General features: G+C 31.8%; 2 protein-coding genes across 2 annotated transcripts; both read right to left on the bottom strand.

The window, feature by feature from the left end:
* Positions 1–1,547: 1,547 nt before the first annotated feature.
* On the bottom strand, positions 1,548–8,195 carry LOC141346060 (protein FAM219B-like). Its single transcript, XM_073850976.1, has 6 exons — positions 8,020–8,195; positions 6,341–6,428; positions 6,162–6,255; positions 4,574–4,648; positions 4,388–4,430; positions 1,548–2,590 (listed from the first exon to the last, which is right to left on the bottom strand). Exons 1-6 carry the CDS (start codon positions 8,089–8,091, stop codon positions 2,441–2,443), a joined length of 522 nt encoding a protein of 173 aa, XP_073707077.1. The 5' UTR covers positions 8,092–8,195; the 3' UTR covers positions 1,548–2,440.
* Positions 8,196–9,816: 1,621 nt separating this feature from the next.
* On the bottom strand, positions 9,817–13,205 carry LOC141345783 (cytochrome c oxidase subunit 5A, mitochondrial-like). The gene is made up of 5 exons (XM_073850683.1): positions 13,087–13,205; positions 12,678–12,794; positions 12,287–12,408; positions 10,007–10,157; positions 9,817–9,923 (listed from the first exon to the last, which is right to left on the bottom strand). The coding sequence occupies exons 1-4, from the start codon at positions 13,148–13,150 to the stop codon at positions 10,044–10,046; spliced, it is 417 nt and encodes a 138-aa protein (XP_073706784.1). The 5' UTR covers positions 13,151–13,205; the 3' UTR covers positions 9,817–9,923; positions 10,007–10,043.
* Between the last annotated feature and the right edge of the window lie 795 nt (positions 13,206–14,000).

Consider the following 14,000-nt stretch of genomic DNA (forward strand, 5'->3'; position numbering starts at 1 on the left):
GTTCAAAGGCAGCTCAACCAATTTGCATGATTTATAGATAATTGACAAATATTATTTCCAAACATTACAGCAATGAGAATTAAATCTTTGGCATTACTGTGGAAGCCTATTTTTGCAACGGAATAAGAACAAAAAAAATTTAGTTGCGGATTTTTACTCTTGCCCTTTTTTCTTTTTTACAATTGTAGTATAAAGACTTGTCCAAACTGTGAGGGAAAAAAAAAGTTGCAATTATGTTTTAAATATTTACTTTGCGGTGGAAACAAAAAACAGAATCGCAAGATTTAAACTTAGAATTCAGAGGAAAAAAAGTCAAAATTGTCAAATATAAACAATTTCAAGTTTACATCTTGCACTTCTGTTTTTGTGAAATGCAATAAAAATACAAAACTGTGACATTTTAATCTCAATTATGACTTTTTTCTCACAATTACAAGTTTATAGCTCACAAATGTTCCCCTTTTGTCCCTGAATCCTCTGAATTTTCCTGATTTTTTAAAGGTTTATATCTTGCGTTTCTGATTTTTTTTGGAAAATTGTAATTTTAAGGACAAACAATTATGACTTTTTTCCTCAATTACAAGTTTGAGAGAAATCCTAAGTTTACATCACAAAATTCAGTTTTAACCAAAGTAAAAAGTTAATTGCCTTTGCCTTTACCTTTTTGTCATCACAACCACAAGTTAATATCTTGCAATTCGGACAGTTTTTTCTCAAATTTTTCGAAATTTTGTCTCACAAATTTTGAGTTTATATCTTGCATTTCTGATTTGTTTTGTCACTGAATTTTAAGAAGAAGAAAAAAATCCAAATTGTGAGAAATAAACTGAATTGTAAGACATTATCCTACAAATGGTAAACTTAAAATTCAGAGAAAAATGTCAAAGATATAAACCATTCCGAGTGTAAATCGCACAATTCTGTTTTTGTGAAATGCAACCAAAATAAAATATTGTGACATTTTAATCTCCCAATTATGACTTTTTTTCTCTGAATCCTAAGTTTACTTCACACAATTCTGTTTTAAACAAAGCAAAAAGTTAACTGAAAAATGTAAACTTAGAATTCAGGGAAAAAAAGTCAGAATTGCAAAATTCAATTCTGTTTTTGTAAAATGACATAAAAAAGACAACATTTTAATCTCTATTTGAAACCTTTTTTCTTTTGACTTTTTTCTCTGAATGAAGTTAATATCTTACAATTCGTAGTTTATATCTTATCATCCTGACATTTTTCCTCTGAAAAAAAGTCTAAATTGTGAGAAAAAGCTAATTCTGAGTTAAGTCACAATTACTTGACAAAATGTAAACGTAAAATTCTGAGGAAAAAAAAAATGTAGAATTGAAAACTAAACAATTCCAAGTTTACGTCTTGCAAATAAAAAAGACATTTAAATTTCTAACTCAATTCTTTGTCTTTTTTTTCTGAATTCTGACAATTCAGTTTTTTTAACCAAAATAAAAGTTAATTGTGCCTTTTTCTCTTATTATCTGAGTTTATATCTTGCGATTCTGACATTTTTCCTTTAAACGTGAGGGAATAAAAAGGAATTGTGAGATAAAAGTTGCGCCTTTTTCTTGCAATCACAATATATCACAATTCTGACCTTTTTCAGATATTTCTAAGGTTCTACAATTCTGAGTTTATATCTCGCCATTCTGACATTTTTCCTTTAAATTGAGAAAAAAAGTCTAAATTGTGAGATAAAAAAAAAAGTTGCAAAAAGTTACTTAAGCAAAAATCTTTGCACACTTTTCTAGCAATTACAAGTTAATATCTCCTAATTCGGACTTTTTCAGATATTTCTAAGGTTTATATTTTACAATTCTGAGATTATATCTTGCCATTCTTGAATTTTTCCTTTAAATTGAGAAAAAAAAAAGTCCAAAATGTGAGAAATAAACTTAGACTGTGAGAAAAAGTCTAAATTGTGAGATAAAAAAAAAGTAGCAAAAAATTACTTTTTTTGCAATAAGTTAATATCTCACAATTCTGACTTTTTTCAGATATTTCAAAGGTTTATATTTTACAATACCTTGCCATTTTAACATTTTTCCTCTAAATTTGAGGAAAAAAACTCCTAAATGTGAGAAATAAACTAAAAAAGAAGTCTGAATTGTGAGATAAAGTGTCACAATTACCTTTTTTTGTTATCCAGTGGCAGAAACAAACTTCCATACATTACTATAATGACAATTTGGGCTAAATAAACTTTTGAGGTGATATATGAGCAGTTCTCGGGTGTTTTCACGAGATACAGACAGCAGCAGGGATGTGATTAAATCTGATGCAGCTCAAAACTGGAAGTGTTTGGGATTTTGGCTACGAAGTGTAATTCTAGTAATGAGACTGAGGCTTAAACAAGGACTCTGTGGTCTTAAAAACATTGTTTCTGATCCATTCACACAGCACCAGCACCTCTGGCAGACGTCAGGTTGGATCACTGCACGCAGCAGGAGGAAACCTCAGAGCAGCAGCAGACGGAGGAGCTCAGGGCTTTAGGGGGAATCAGGTCCAGATCTTCATCATCAGGAATTTCATCCAGGTGATATCCGTCCTTCAACAGCTGCCTGCTCAGGTCTGGATGCACCTGTAGAGAGAATGATGAGACATTGTTATCACTGATATAAAAATGTCTATGTAGCTATATATACACTGTAAAGCCTAAAATATGTTTTTTTTTTTTTTTTTTTGAACCTTAGACCAAAGTATTAGCTCGATCAGGCTTTTATGGCTCATATAGTCTGATATAGTGAGAATATGAATGGAGAAACTGCTCAGTTTTTCTTAAACTGAGCAAAAATATGCAATTTAATGCAGATGCTGATGTTTATACGATGAAATTCCGATGCAATAATGTGTCTTAGAAAGGTGAGATTGAATCGCAATGACCCTACAAAATGTAAACTTAGAATTTAGAGAAAAAAAGTCAGAATTGCGAAATATAAACTATTTCATATTTACATCTTGCAGTTCTGTTTTTGTGAAATGCAATAAAAATACAATTAAGACTTTCTTCCTCACAAGTTTACAATACACAATTCTGTATTTTAAACAAAGTAAAGAGTTAATTGCACCTTTTTTCTCACAATCACAAGTTAATATCTTGCATTTCTGAATTTTTTTGTTTCTAAATACTAAGAAAAAAGTCCAAACTGTGAGAAATAAACATAGACTGCAAAGTCTGAATTGTGAGATAACAAGTCGCAATTACCCTACAAAACGTCAACTTAGAATTCAGAGAAAAATATCAGAATAGCAAAATATAAACAACATCAAGTTTACATCTTGCAATTCTGTTTTTGTGAGAAGCAATGCAAAATGCAAACAAAAATTGTGACATTTTAATCTAAGTTAACAGTTCCGTGATTTAACGACGTAAACAGTTAATCGCAGAGCTACGAGTTAATATCAAGCAATTCTGCATTTTTTGGTTTCAAATTTTTCTAAGGTTTATGTTTCACAATTTTGAGTTTATATCGCGCTAATTTTTTGTCTCTGAATTTTAAGAATCAACTTGTGAGAAATAAACTCAAATAGGAAAATTAAGTCTGAATTGTGAGATAAAAAGTCACAATTACCCTACAAGATGTACATTTACAATTCAGAAAAAAAGTCAGAATTGCAAAACAAACATCTTGAAATTCTGTTTTGTGAAATGCAATAAAAATACTTTTTCCTCACAATTAAAAGTTTATCTCACGATTCTGCGTTTTAAAAAAAGTAAAAAGTTAATCGCACCTTTTTTCTCACAATCGCAAGTTAATATCTTGCGATTCTGAATTTTTTTTAAGAATAAAGCCAAATTGTGAGAAATAAAGTCAGATTAAAGTCTGAGTTACCCTAGAATTCTCACACAACACACAATTCTGTGTTTTAAACAAAGTAAAGAGTAAATTGCACCTTTTTTTCACAATCATGAGTTAATATCTTGCAATTCTGTATTATTTTGTTTCAAAGTTTTAAGAAAAGTCCAAACTGAGAGAAATAAACATAGATTGCAAAAGTCTGAATTGTTACCTTACAAGATGTACTTTTAGAATTCAGAGACAGAAAGTCAAAAAAGTCAGAATTGCTAACCCAATTGAAATAAAAAAAATTAATTAATTAATTAAAATGTAATCTTTAATCTAAAAAAAGATGCAATTTTAAACAGATGCTGATGCTTATATGATAAAATTCTGATGCAATAATTTGTCTTTGAAAGATGAGATTGAAATGGTACAAAATTAAACAATGCAATGCAATCCAATAGTGATTGAGAAATGATTTTCGATAGAATATTACATTCTGTATTAAATCTAATCAATGCATAACGGTTCACATTCAAACCCTGAATATTAAGAGAACTATCTTCCCATTTATTAAAACAGTAGTATTAACTCACCTCTGCTGAGGAATATCCAGATGAACAATCCAGCTCTGCATCACTGATGAAATCAAACATCAAACCAATCAATCAGCACACACTTCCTTCTCTAAACAAAATGATTCATTTCTCTTTACTTAACAAAACCGAGTCCCTGGAATATGTCATCCTTGAGGTCAGGTATAGTTTTGATGGCTGGCGTACCTGTCTGAATCCAGTGAGATGAGAGAATCTTCTCCTGTCTGACTCAAGGCTGCGTATCCCCTATTGAACTTCACACTGCAGAGAGAAGAAGAGAAACACACAGATCAGTCTGGAAACAATATTCACACAGTCCACTGAAGAACAACAGTGTTTAAAGGGTCCTTCCCTCTTTTACAGGCGGTTTGTGTGGTTAAAAAGAAATAAAAGAAGGTTTGTTGAGTGTGAGCTGTGAAACACAGCCGCAGACTCACTTTAATCATTAATAACAGGACCTTCAGGAAACGAACCAAACGCTTTACTTTAACAGAGACACAGCGTTACGCTCCGTCTGACTGATGATCAATGATATAAAACAAAACACACAATATACGGATTTGCATTTCATACGCAGAAATAATATTTTAGTATCACTGACAAACTATTATAATTTATGGTAATAATTTGAATTAGATTTTATTTTTAGATTCTCTATTTCAGTTAAAGTCTTAATTTTGTTGCAGTTATAGTTGTAGTTATTTACCAAAAAAAGAACAATAAACATTAACACAAAATAATATTTTTAAAACTTAAAAAGCAACATTTATTTATTTATTTTTATTTAGTCTAACTTGATTTACTAAAATAACTAAAACTGAAATAGAGTTAAAAAAAATAATAAAATACAACAAAATCTTTAACCAAAAAAACTTAATATTGATAAAACCTATTTTATTTTCAATTATACTAAAATAACACTATTTTCATTGCATGTTGTAATTTTTTTGTTCTTTAACAGTTTGAGATGGGTTTCTTTTTTAAGTTTTCACTTAGTTTTATTTTTTTTTTCAGCTAGTTGCCAAAGCAGCATTTAGTTTATTTTCATTTAGTTTAACTTGATTTACTAAAATAACTAAAATTTAATAAGTTAATAAAAATGATACAGATAAAAAGAAACTAACAAAACCTTTAAACCTTTACCTAAAAATCATTTTAAAATGTTAAATATTGATAAACCCTATATTATTATTTTAATTATATTTAAAAAAAACACAATTTTTATTGCATGTTTAACCGTTTCTTTAACAGTTTCAACTGTTTTTTTTAAGTTTTCACTTAGTTTTATTAATAAACTAAAACTGAAATAAGTTAATAAAAATGATATATAGGTTAAAAAAAACTAATAAAAAACAAAACACAACAAAATCTTTAAAACTTTAAAAAGAAAACGTTAATATTAAATATCAGTAAAACCTATACAACTATTTAATTTATACTAAAATAGCAATTTTTCATTGCATTTTTTGTCATTTTAAGTTTTTGTTCTTTAAACAGTTTTAACCATTTTTTGTTTTTAATTTTACTTAAAAAAAAAACTTTAGTAGGTTTTAGTTTGTTAATGATATGCAATTTAATGCATCTGTAAATTCACATGAATTGCACTGAGTTTTTTTTTAAATGCATTCATCCAATGCAATTCAAGTCACTATGCATGAAAGCATCTGCTAATGCATAAATGCAAAAATGTAAATATCTCTGTAAGCATGTTTTAAAATTCCCTCAAAATGATTCCAATCATCCTGAGCTGATATCAGGCTGTGATGAGACTCACGTCTTTGGTTTGTGTCGGGGCTGATGAAGCACAGGCCTCCCTGAGCCCAGTCCTCTCTTCTGTAGAGCTCGTCTGGCTGTGTCTCTGTGCTTCTCTGCAAACACAAATTCGTTTTAATACATACCCAGGTTAAGAAATGAGTTTGAGGCAAATGTGTGATCTGAACTGTCAGTACTTACGGAGCTTGGAATGGAAAGCAGGAGCTTTGGACATGATATACGGCCCTCTCTTCTCCACCGCTTGTGGCTGATCACTGTTTTCAGCACTCTAATGAGCAAGCATAATTTTATTCATCAACACAGTGAGATAACTGACAAACAAAGGGTAGATTTCATATCAAAAGTTATTGCTAAAATAGTTCTCTCAAAACAATTGCATTTTTAACCAACTTAAACAGTTGCCAGCAGAAGTTTACATACACCTTGATTATTTTAGGAAAATAAGAGGGGTCATATAAAATGCATGTTATTTTTTATTTAGTACTGACCTGAATAAAATATTTTGTATAAAAGATGTTTACTTATAGTCCACAAGAGAAAAATATTTAAATTATAAAAAGTTTACATCCCGTTGATTCTTAATACTGTGTTGTTCCCTGAATGATCCACAGCTGTGTTTCTTGTTTAGTGATAGTTGTTCATGAGTCACATGTTTGTCCTGAACAGTTAAAGAGCCGGGGGTGAAAACTTTTGCAATTTGAAGATCATTATAAATTCAACCTATTTTGTCTTCTGGGAGAAATGTAAGTATCTCCTGTAGCTTCTGAACGCAGTACTAAATGAAAATAAATATGACATTTAGTCAAAAATAAGACTGAATTCTGTTCAAATGTTTTCAACCCCACTTTTAATGCATGTTTTTTCCTTCTGGAGCATCAGTGAGTGTTTGAACCTTCTGTAATAGTTGCATATGAGTCCCTCAGTTGTCCTCAGTGTGAAAAGATGCATCTCAAAATCATAAATTCATTGTTGGAAAGGGTTCAAATACACAAAAATGCTGGAACACTAAAAAATTTGTGGGAGCTGAAGGATTTTTCTGAAGAACAGCAGACAGTTTAACTGTTCAGGACAAACAAGGGACTCATGAACAACTATCACTAAACAAAACAACACAGCTGTGGATCATTCAGGGAACAAACCAGTATTAAACTGCTGAACGGGGTCATTTTTTATAAATGATAAACCATTATTTTCTCTTGTGGACTATATGTAAAAATCTTTTATGTGAAATATCTTATTCAGGTCAGTACTAAATTAAAAAAATATAGCATGCATTTTGTATGAGCCTCTTATTTTGCTGAAATAATTAACATTTTGCAGATTCTGCAAGGTGTGTGTAAACTTCTTGTTTTAACTGTACTGTCACACACACCATACATTTGTATTGTAGTTCACATTTTGTGCTAAAACAAGAAAAATCTCTTTATTGTAGTGTGTGTGACTTTATTATTTGATATAGCACGCTTACTTGTAGTGCAAATTAGATAGCCAGCTTCCTTGTTAGTTCAACTTATTTGGCTAATAAACTTGATTTCTGATTCTGATATCACATATGTTCTAATGATTTCATCAACACGAATTCAATGCACGTTCAAGGCTCGTATAGTGTTAAAACAGTTTGAAATCAACCCAAATTATCATTCAGAGAGACAAAAACATTGTTCAAAAATAAGATTAGCCTAAACTCTCCACAAAAACCCAGATGACAGGATACAAACCAGAGTTCTGCTAGAGGATATTTATCTTCCTGAATATATGATCTTCATCTAAACGAGTGCTTTGTACGTTTCATTGTTATTAATAGAGTTTAATAACACAACAGATGATCAGAGACTGAGATCAAAATCCATGAAAATCACCTTCATCGCGGCTGAAGACTCGCGCTCGGACAGAAGAGTTCGCTGCTCTCGGGTCTCCATTGTGTCGCTCATGTCGGTGTTTCAGAATGAGAGTTTAAATGAGAAATCATGTCTTAAATCACACTCATGCTAACTCATGCTAATAGAGTTTAAAAACACTGCTGTAAACAGGGAGATTCTTCTTCGCCTGACGTGATTCACACATTCGGCTGATTCTGCGCGCTGCTGCCGCTCACAGGCGCTCCACCGCCACTGCAGCTTTATATTAGATACTCCTGGTGAAGGAAACAGCCAACTACACTGCTCAAGAATAAAATAAAGGGAAGACTTAAACAATACAATGTAACTCCAAGCCAATCACACTTCTGTGAAATCAAACTGCCCACTTAGGAAGTAACACTGATTGACAAATTTCACATGCTGTTGTGCAAATGGAATAGACAACTCAAGCACTCAATGGCCTAGGACCTACATACATTATGCTCACTGAATATAAACCCAACAGACAACTCAGATCACTAGGATCGAGTCAGTTAGTAATATCAAGGGTTCACACAAAACAAGTGGAATCCACTTTTAGCTACTTTGGAATCAGCTTCCAGAAGAGATCAGATGTGCTAATACAAAACTCATCTGTTCAGTTGTGCATTTATTGAATGAGCACTGTGCTACGTCCGAACAGATTGCATTATTTTATGTATAATCATTTTTACCATTTTAATTAATTTTAAATCAATTTTTAAATCATTTTAAATGTTTTTATTGTTGTGATTATTATGATAAATTTTTATATTATGATTTTAATCCCTCTTATGTACAGCCCTTTGAATTACCATTGTGTATGAAATGTGCTATATAAATAAACTTGCCTTGCCTAAAATCCCGTTTTGAATCAAATGATTCGCGATTCACACTTTAAAGTCCTGTTCTGGATCAAATGATTCGACATATGCGCTTTGAATTCCCATTTTGGATCAAATGATTTCTGAATTGTTACTTTGTCTTTAGATTTAAATTTTTGTAATTTTGTTTTCAGAATTGTGATTTGTTTGGCACTTCTCGGCCACCGTACTCACACAATAAAAACATGATTTTTTTAAAATGTAAACAGAGTTACAAACATTTACAAAAGTTATATAGACATGTTTCAAAACACCTTGTGTTCATTTTTTTTTAAATTTCATTTTAGTCAGTGTTTTTTTTTTTTTTTAAATAATCGTTTTTTTTTTAATCAATATTGTTTTTATTCATTTTAATAAGGTTAGTTATTTAGTTATTTTATTACATCACATTTAATATATCTTTTTATTATATTAAGGGAGTATTGATAAATATTAAGAGAGTTTATGATTAAAACAATGACAAATATCTGATATCAGATTTTCTTTAAAATTTAATTCAGGATAAAAAAAAAATTGATTTAAGAGTTTACATATTTGTATTTGAAAAATACAGAGGAAGATATTCTTTTTTATTTTTATTTAAGTTTTTTAAAATAATTATTTCTTTTTGCAGTGCACGTAACATTTAACGCCTTAACTTTATGAATTTAAGACTTTCTGCTCTGATTTATGATGTTTTTAAGCCTTTATTCATAGAAGGGCGAATTAAGACTTAAGAGCCACAGAAACCTGCAAAATGATTTTTTTCTGATGGTGATGGGATTGCATTTTTTTTTTTTTTTTTTAGCATTTTAATGTGTGAAATCTTTTTTTAACTGAACAAACTATCATAATCTCAGGACAAATCATTCAAACACAAATAAAAAAACACTCACACACTCATTCAGTATTGCTTCATTTATTAGGCCCATTATGTTTTATACAGGACGGGACTGAGTTTGACTTCCTGAATATCATACAGTGAGCAGAGAGGTAGAAAACCCCATTCAATTCACAAAAACCCTGAAACACAAACAGAAACACATCAGTACATGGGCAAAACTTGATGCATAAAAAAGGCAACAAAAAATGAAAAAGGAACCAACTTGTTTATTAGCTGCTTTGAGGAATCTGTGAGCAGACTCAGACTTTATCGATGCCCAGCTCTTCTGGAGTGGAGATGCCCAGCTCCTGCAGCGTGGGTTTGAGCTCCTGGATTAAATACGGGTAGATCTCCTTATGAGGACCAGACTTATCCTGAGAAAAAAACGACAACAACACAGCGTGTGGAGCATGTTAATAACAACTCTGACAAATATGACCCGGAACCACAAACATCTTAAGATATTAACTAAGATATTAATTAAAGATCATGTTTCATGAAGATATTTTGTAAATGTCCTAGCATAAATATCAAAACTTAATTTTTTTTTTGATTAGTAATACTTCATTTGGACAACTTCTTTTTCTGCACACTCAGATTTGAGCTTTTTAAATAGCTATATCTTGCCAAATATTCTATCCTTACAAACTATACATCAATGGAAAGATAATTTATTTAGTTTTCAGATAAATTGAGAAATTTAACCCTTATGATTGTTTTTTTGGTCCGGGGTCACAAATAATTGACCTTCTGCTCCTCAGTGGAATAGCTTGTTCTGTAATTAAGCGTAAATGACCTTTTCAGTCTGAATGAAGACAAGAGTCCAGAAATAATACAGCGGCCATTTCAAACACATTAGGATCTTCATGCCTCTGTGACCTCACTGCTAGTTACCTTTAATTAATAAGTGGTTGGTAATACTTTATAGATCAATAAAACCATTAAAGATGCATATGTTTATGAATGAAATAAAAGAATTGTTCACCCAAAAATGAAAAACGCTCACCCTCAGGCCATCCAAGATCAGGATGAGTTTGTTTCTTAATCAGGTTTGTAGAAATAAGTCATCAGTCTTACCAATGGATCCTCTAGAATGAATGGGTGCCATCAGAGTGAGAGTCCAAACAGCTGATAAAAACAATAATAAACCACAAGCAATCCACAACACTCAGTTAACATCTTGAGAAGTTAACTAAAATACAAGTCCATCATCTATAATGACACTTCCTCCAGTGAAAAAGTGGTCTGGACTGAATCAGGAGAGAAATCTGCACAGATCAAGCCCTGTTTACAAGCCAAAACAGCTTTAAACAAATATGTGACCCTGGACCACAAAACCAGTCATAAGGTTAAATTTTTACAAAACTGAGATGTATACATCATATGAAAGCTCAATAAATAAGCTTTCTATTGATGTATGGTTTGTTAGGATAGGACAATATTTGGCCGAGATACATCTATTTGAAGATCTGGAATCTGAGGGAGCAAAAAAAATTTAAATACTGAGAAAAACACCTTTAAAGTTGTCCAAATTAAATTCTTAACAATGCATATTACTAATCAAAAATTACATTTTGATATATTTATAGTAGGAATTTTACAAAAAATCTTCATGGAACATGATCTTTACTTAATTTCCTAATGATTTTTGGCATAAAAGAAAAATCAATAATTTTGACCCATACAGTTTATTTTTGGCTATTGCTACAAATATACCCCAGCGACTTGGTCCAGGGTCACATATGTGACTGGGTATGAGATGTGAGAGACAACAGGAGATGGACTTTAACACTGGAGGAAGCATTATTACGGCTATGGACTTGCATTTTAGTTCAAAACATCTTAATGATGGATTTGTCTCAGCTTTTGCCTTCTCAATTATTATGATAATTTTATGAGCTGTTTGGACTCTCATTCTGACGGCACCCATTCAGTGCATTGGTGCGCAAGCGATGAAATGACACTTTTCAAACTCATCATCTTGGATGGCTTAAGGGTGAGCACACTTTTAGTTAACATCTTGAGAAGACAAAAGCTGAAACAAATCCATCATTAATCCATAATTTATAATAACGCTTCCTCCAGTAAAAAAGTGGTCTGAATCAGGAGAGAAATCTGCACAGATCAAGCACCGTTTATAAACCAAAACAGCTCTAAACAAATATGTGGCTGAATTTTGATGTGAGATGGACTTTAACACTGAAGGATGGATTTTTATTAAAATGGATTTGTTTCAGCTTTTGTCTTGTCCAGATGTTAACTGATGGACTGGAGTGGTGTGGATTACTTGTAGAGAATTGTGATGTTTTTATCAGCTGATTCAGACGGCACCCATTCACTCCAGAGGATCCATTGGTGAGACAGTGATGGAATGACATATTTCTACAAACCTGATGAAGAAACAAACTCATCCTAATCTTTCATTTCTGGATGAACTTTTCCTTAACAGAGACGCAAACGAAAGCATAAACTCATTTTCTAGCTGTGCGTTTGTTTCTCTCACTTTGACAGCTTCTAGGATGCGGATAGCACTGGCCAGATCATTCAACCGTCTGCATGCGCGCAGAGCAGAGTCCAGGATCTTTGGTTCTGGAACGAGGTCATAGCCAATCAGTGTGTTCATGCCTGAAGACAAAGTGGAAAAAATTTACATTTCCACAAAAATACTGTGCAGGCTGCAGCACAACTGTTTTCAACAATGATCATAATCCGAAATGTTTGTTGAGCAGCAAAACAACTTATTAGAATGATTTCTAAAAGATCATGTGACACTGAAGACTAAGTAATGATGCTGAAAATTCAGCTTTGACCACAGAAATAGATTACAGTTTAACAGATATTCACATAGCAATATTATTTCACAGTTTTTACTGCATTTTTGAATGTAAAGTCACCTTTGCGGAGCTCCCAGGCATCCAGGTCTGGTTTGCTGAAGTATGTCACCCAGCGGGAGTCAAACTCCTCATCTGTCTCTACTTTGGCATGAGAGTAACATCTGACAGCCAGAGGAGCTACAAAACAGAAAAATATACATTTAGACTAAATTACTGTATCTACTGTACATGTGGGTCATTAGAAGGGCAAATACATACACACAGACACAAACACACATATATACAAATGTACAATAATAACACAAACCCTTTTGACCCAACTAATGATAGGTCAGGTGCGTTACACTGTGAGCGCGACTCAATCTAATAAAACCAATGAAAGGTCATCGACGTTCTCAAACTCGCGCTGGGTTTTCATGAGCAAATAAACCTTCAGGAAGCTAGCACACGGTCATGTGTGTTTCCATACCTGTGAACGAGGCTCGTGCTCGGGTCAGACTCCCGATACCGCGCAGAACCACTGCTGAAAACATCCTTCCTGCTGCTGTGACACCGATGAATCGAACTTGCTCGTCCAAACAGGGCACGGCGCACGCTGATGACGCATGACGCAAAGCGGGATGACGCACCATGGAGAATAGCGGGCTTATTTTTTATTTTTTAAACTAAACAATGTTCATTATTTTATTTTTTTCCTCATACGATTATTATTTTCTTATTACTAACTACATGACAATCAATAAAGCAATAAATAATTAATTTGCCTTTTAGGACTGGGTTCGGATTTAAAACACATAACAATAGGAATGCGATTTAACAGGTTAAATCTAAATTCTGGGTTGATATTCATAGCTGGTTATCAATAAAAATGGAAACAATTTCTTCATTTGTTATGCAAGATATCTTCTTTTTTAAGTGTGATTTAAATTTTCTTTTTTTTTTTTCAGATGTTGTCAACTTTGTTTTATTGTTGGGTAAATATCATTTTCATGTAAATGGAAAAAAATGTAAGCCATCCTTTAATGTATTTCTTTCTGAGTTTGTAAAAATGTTTCAGAGTTTTAGGTACTTTATACATCTAAATAGAAAGTCTGAATCTCGTTGCCTCTCTATCTCCAAATATTTATTATTTTAACATACTTTATTTGATTGTTCTTTTTTCTTTTTCTTTACCCTTATTCTTGTTATGTTGTTGGAAGTATAATATTTATGTTGATTATTTATAGTATTTATGGTGGTTGTGCCTTATGTTGTTTTCTGTCTTATGTAGACATTTTCGCAATAAAAAAAGAAAATTAGTATTTAAATTTTTTTAAAATAAAATTATATATATATATATATATATATATATATATATATATATATATATATATATATATATAT

The sequence above is a fragment of the Garra rufa genome, chromosome 11 (assembly GCF_049309525.1).
Source record: "Garra rufa chromosome 11, GarRuf1.0, whole genome shotgun sequence".
In the NCBI taxonomy this organism is placed as follows: Eukaryota; Metazoa; Chordata; class Actinopteri; order Cypriniformes; family Cyprinidae; genus Garra; species Garra rufa.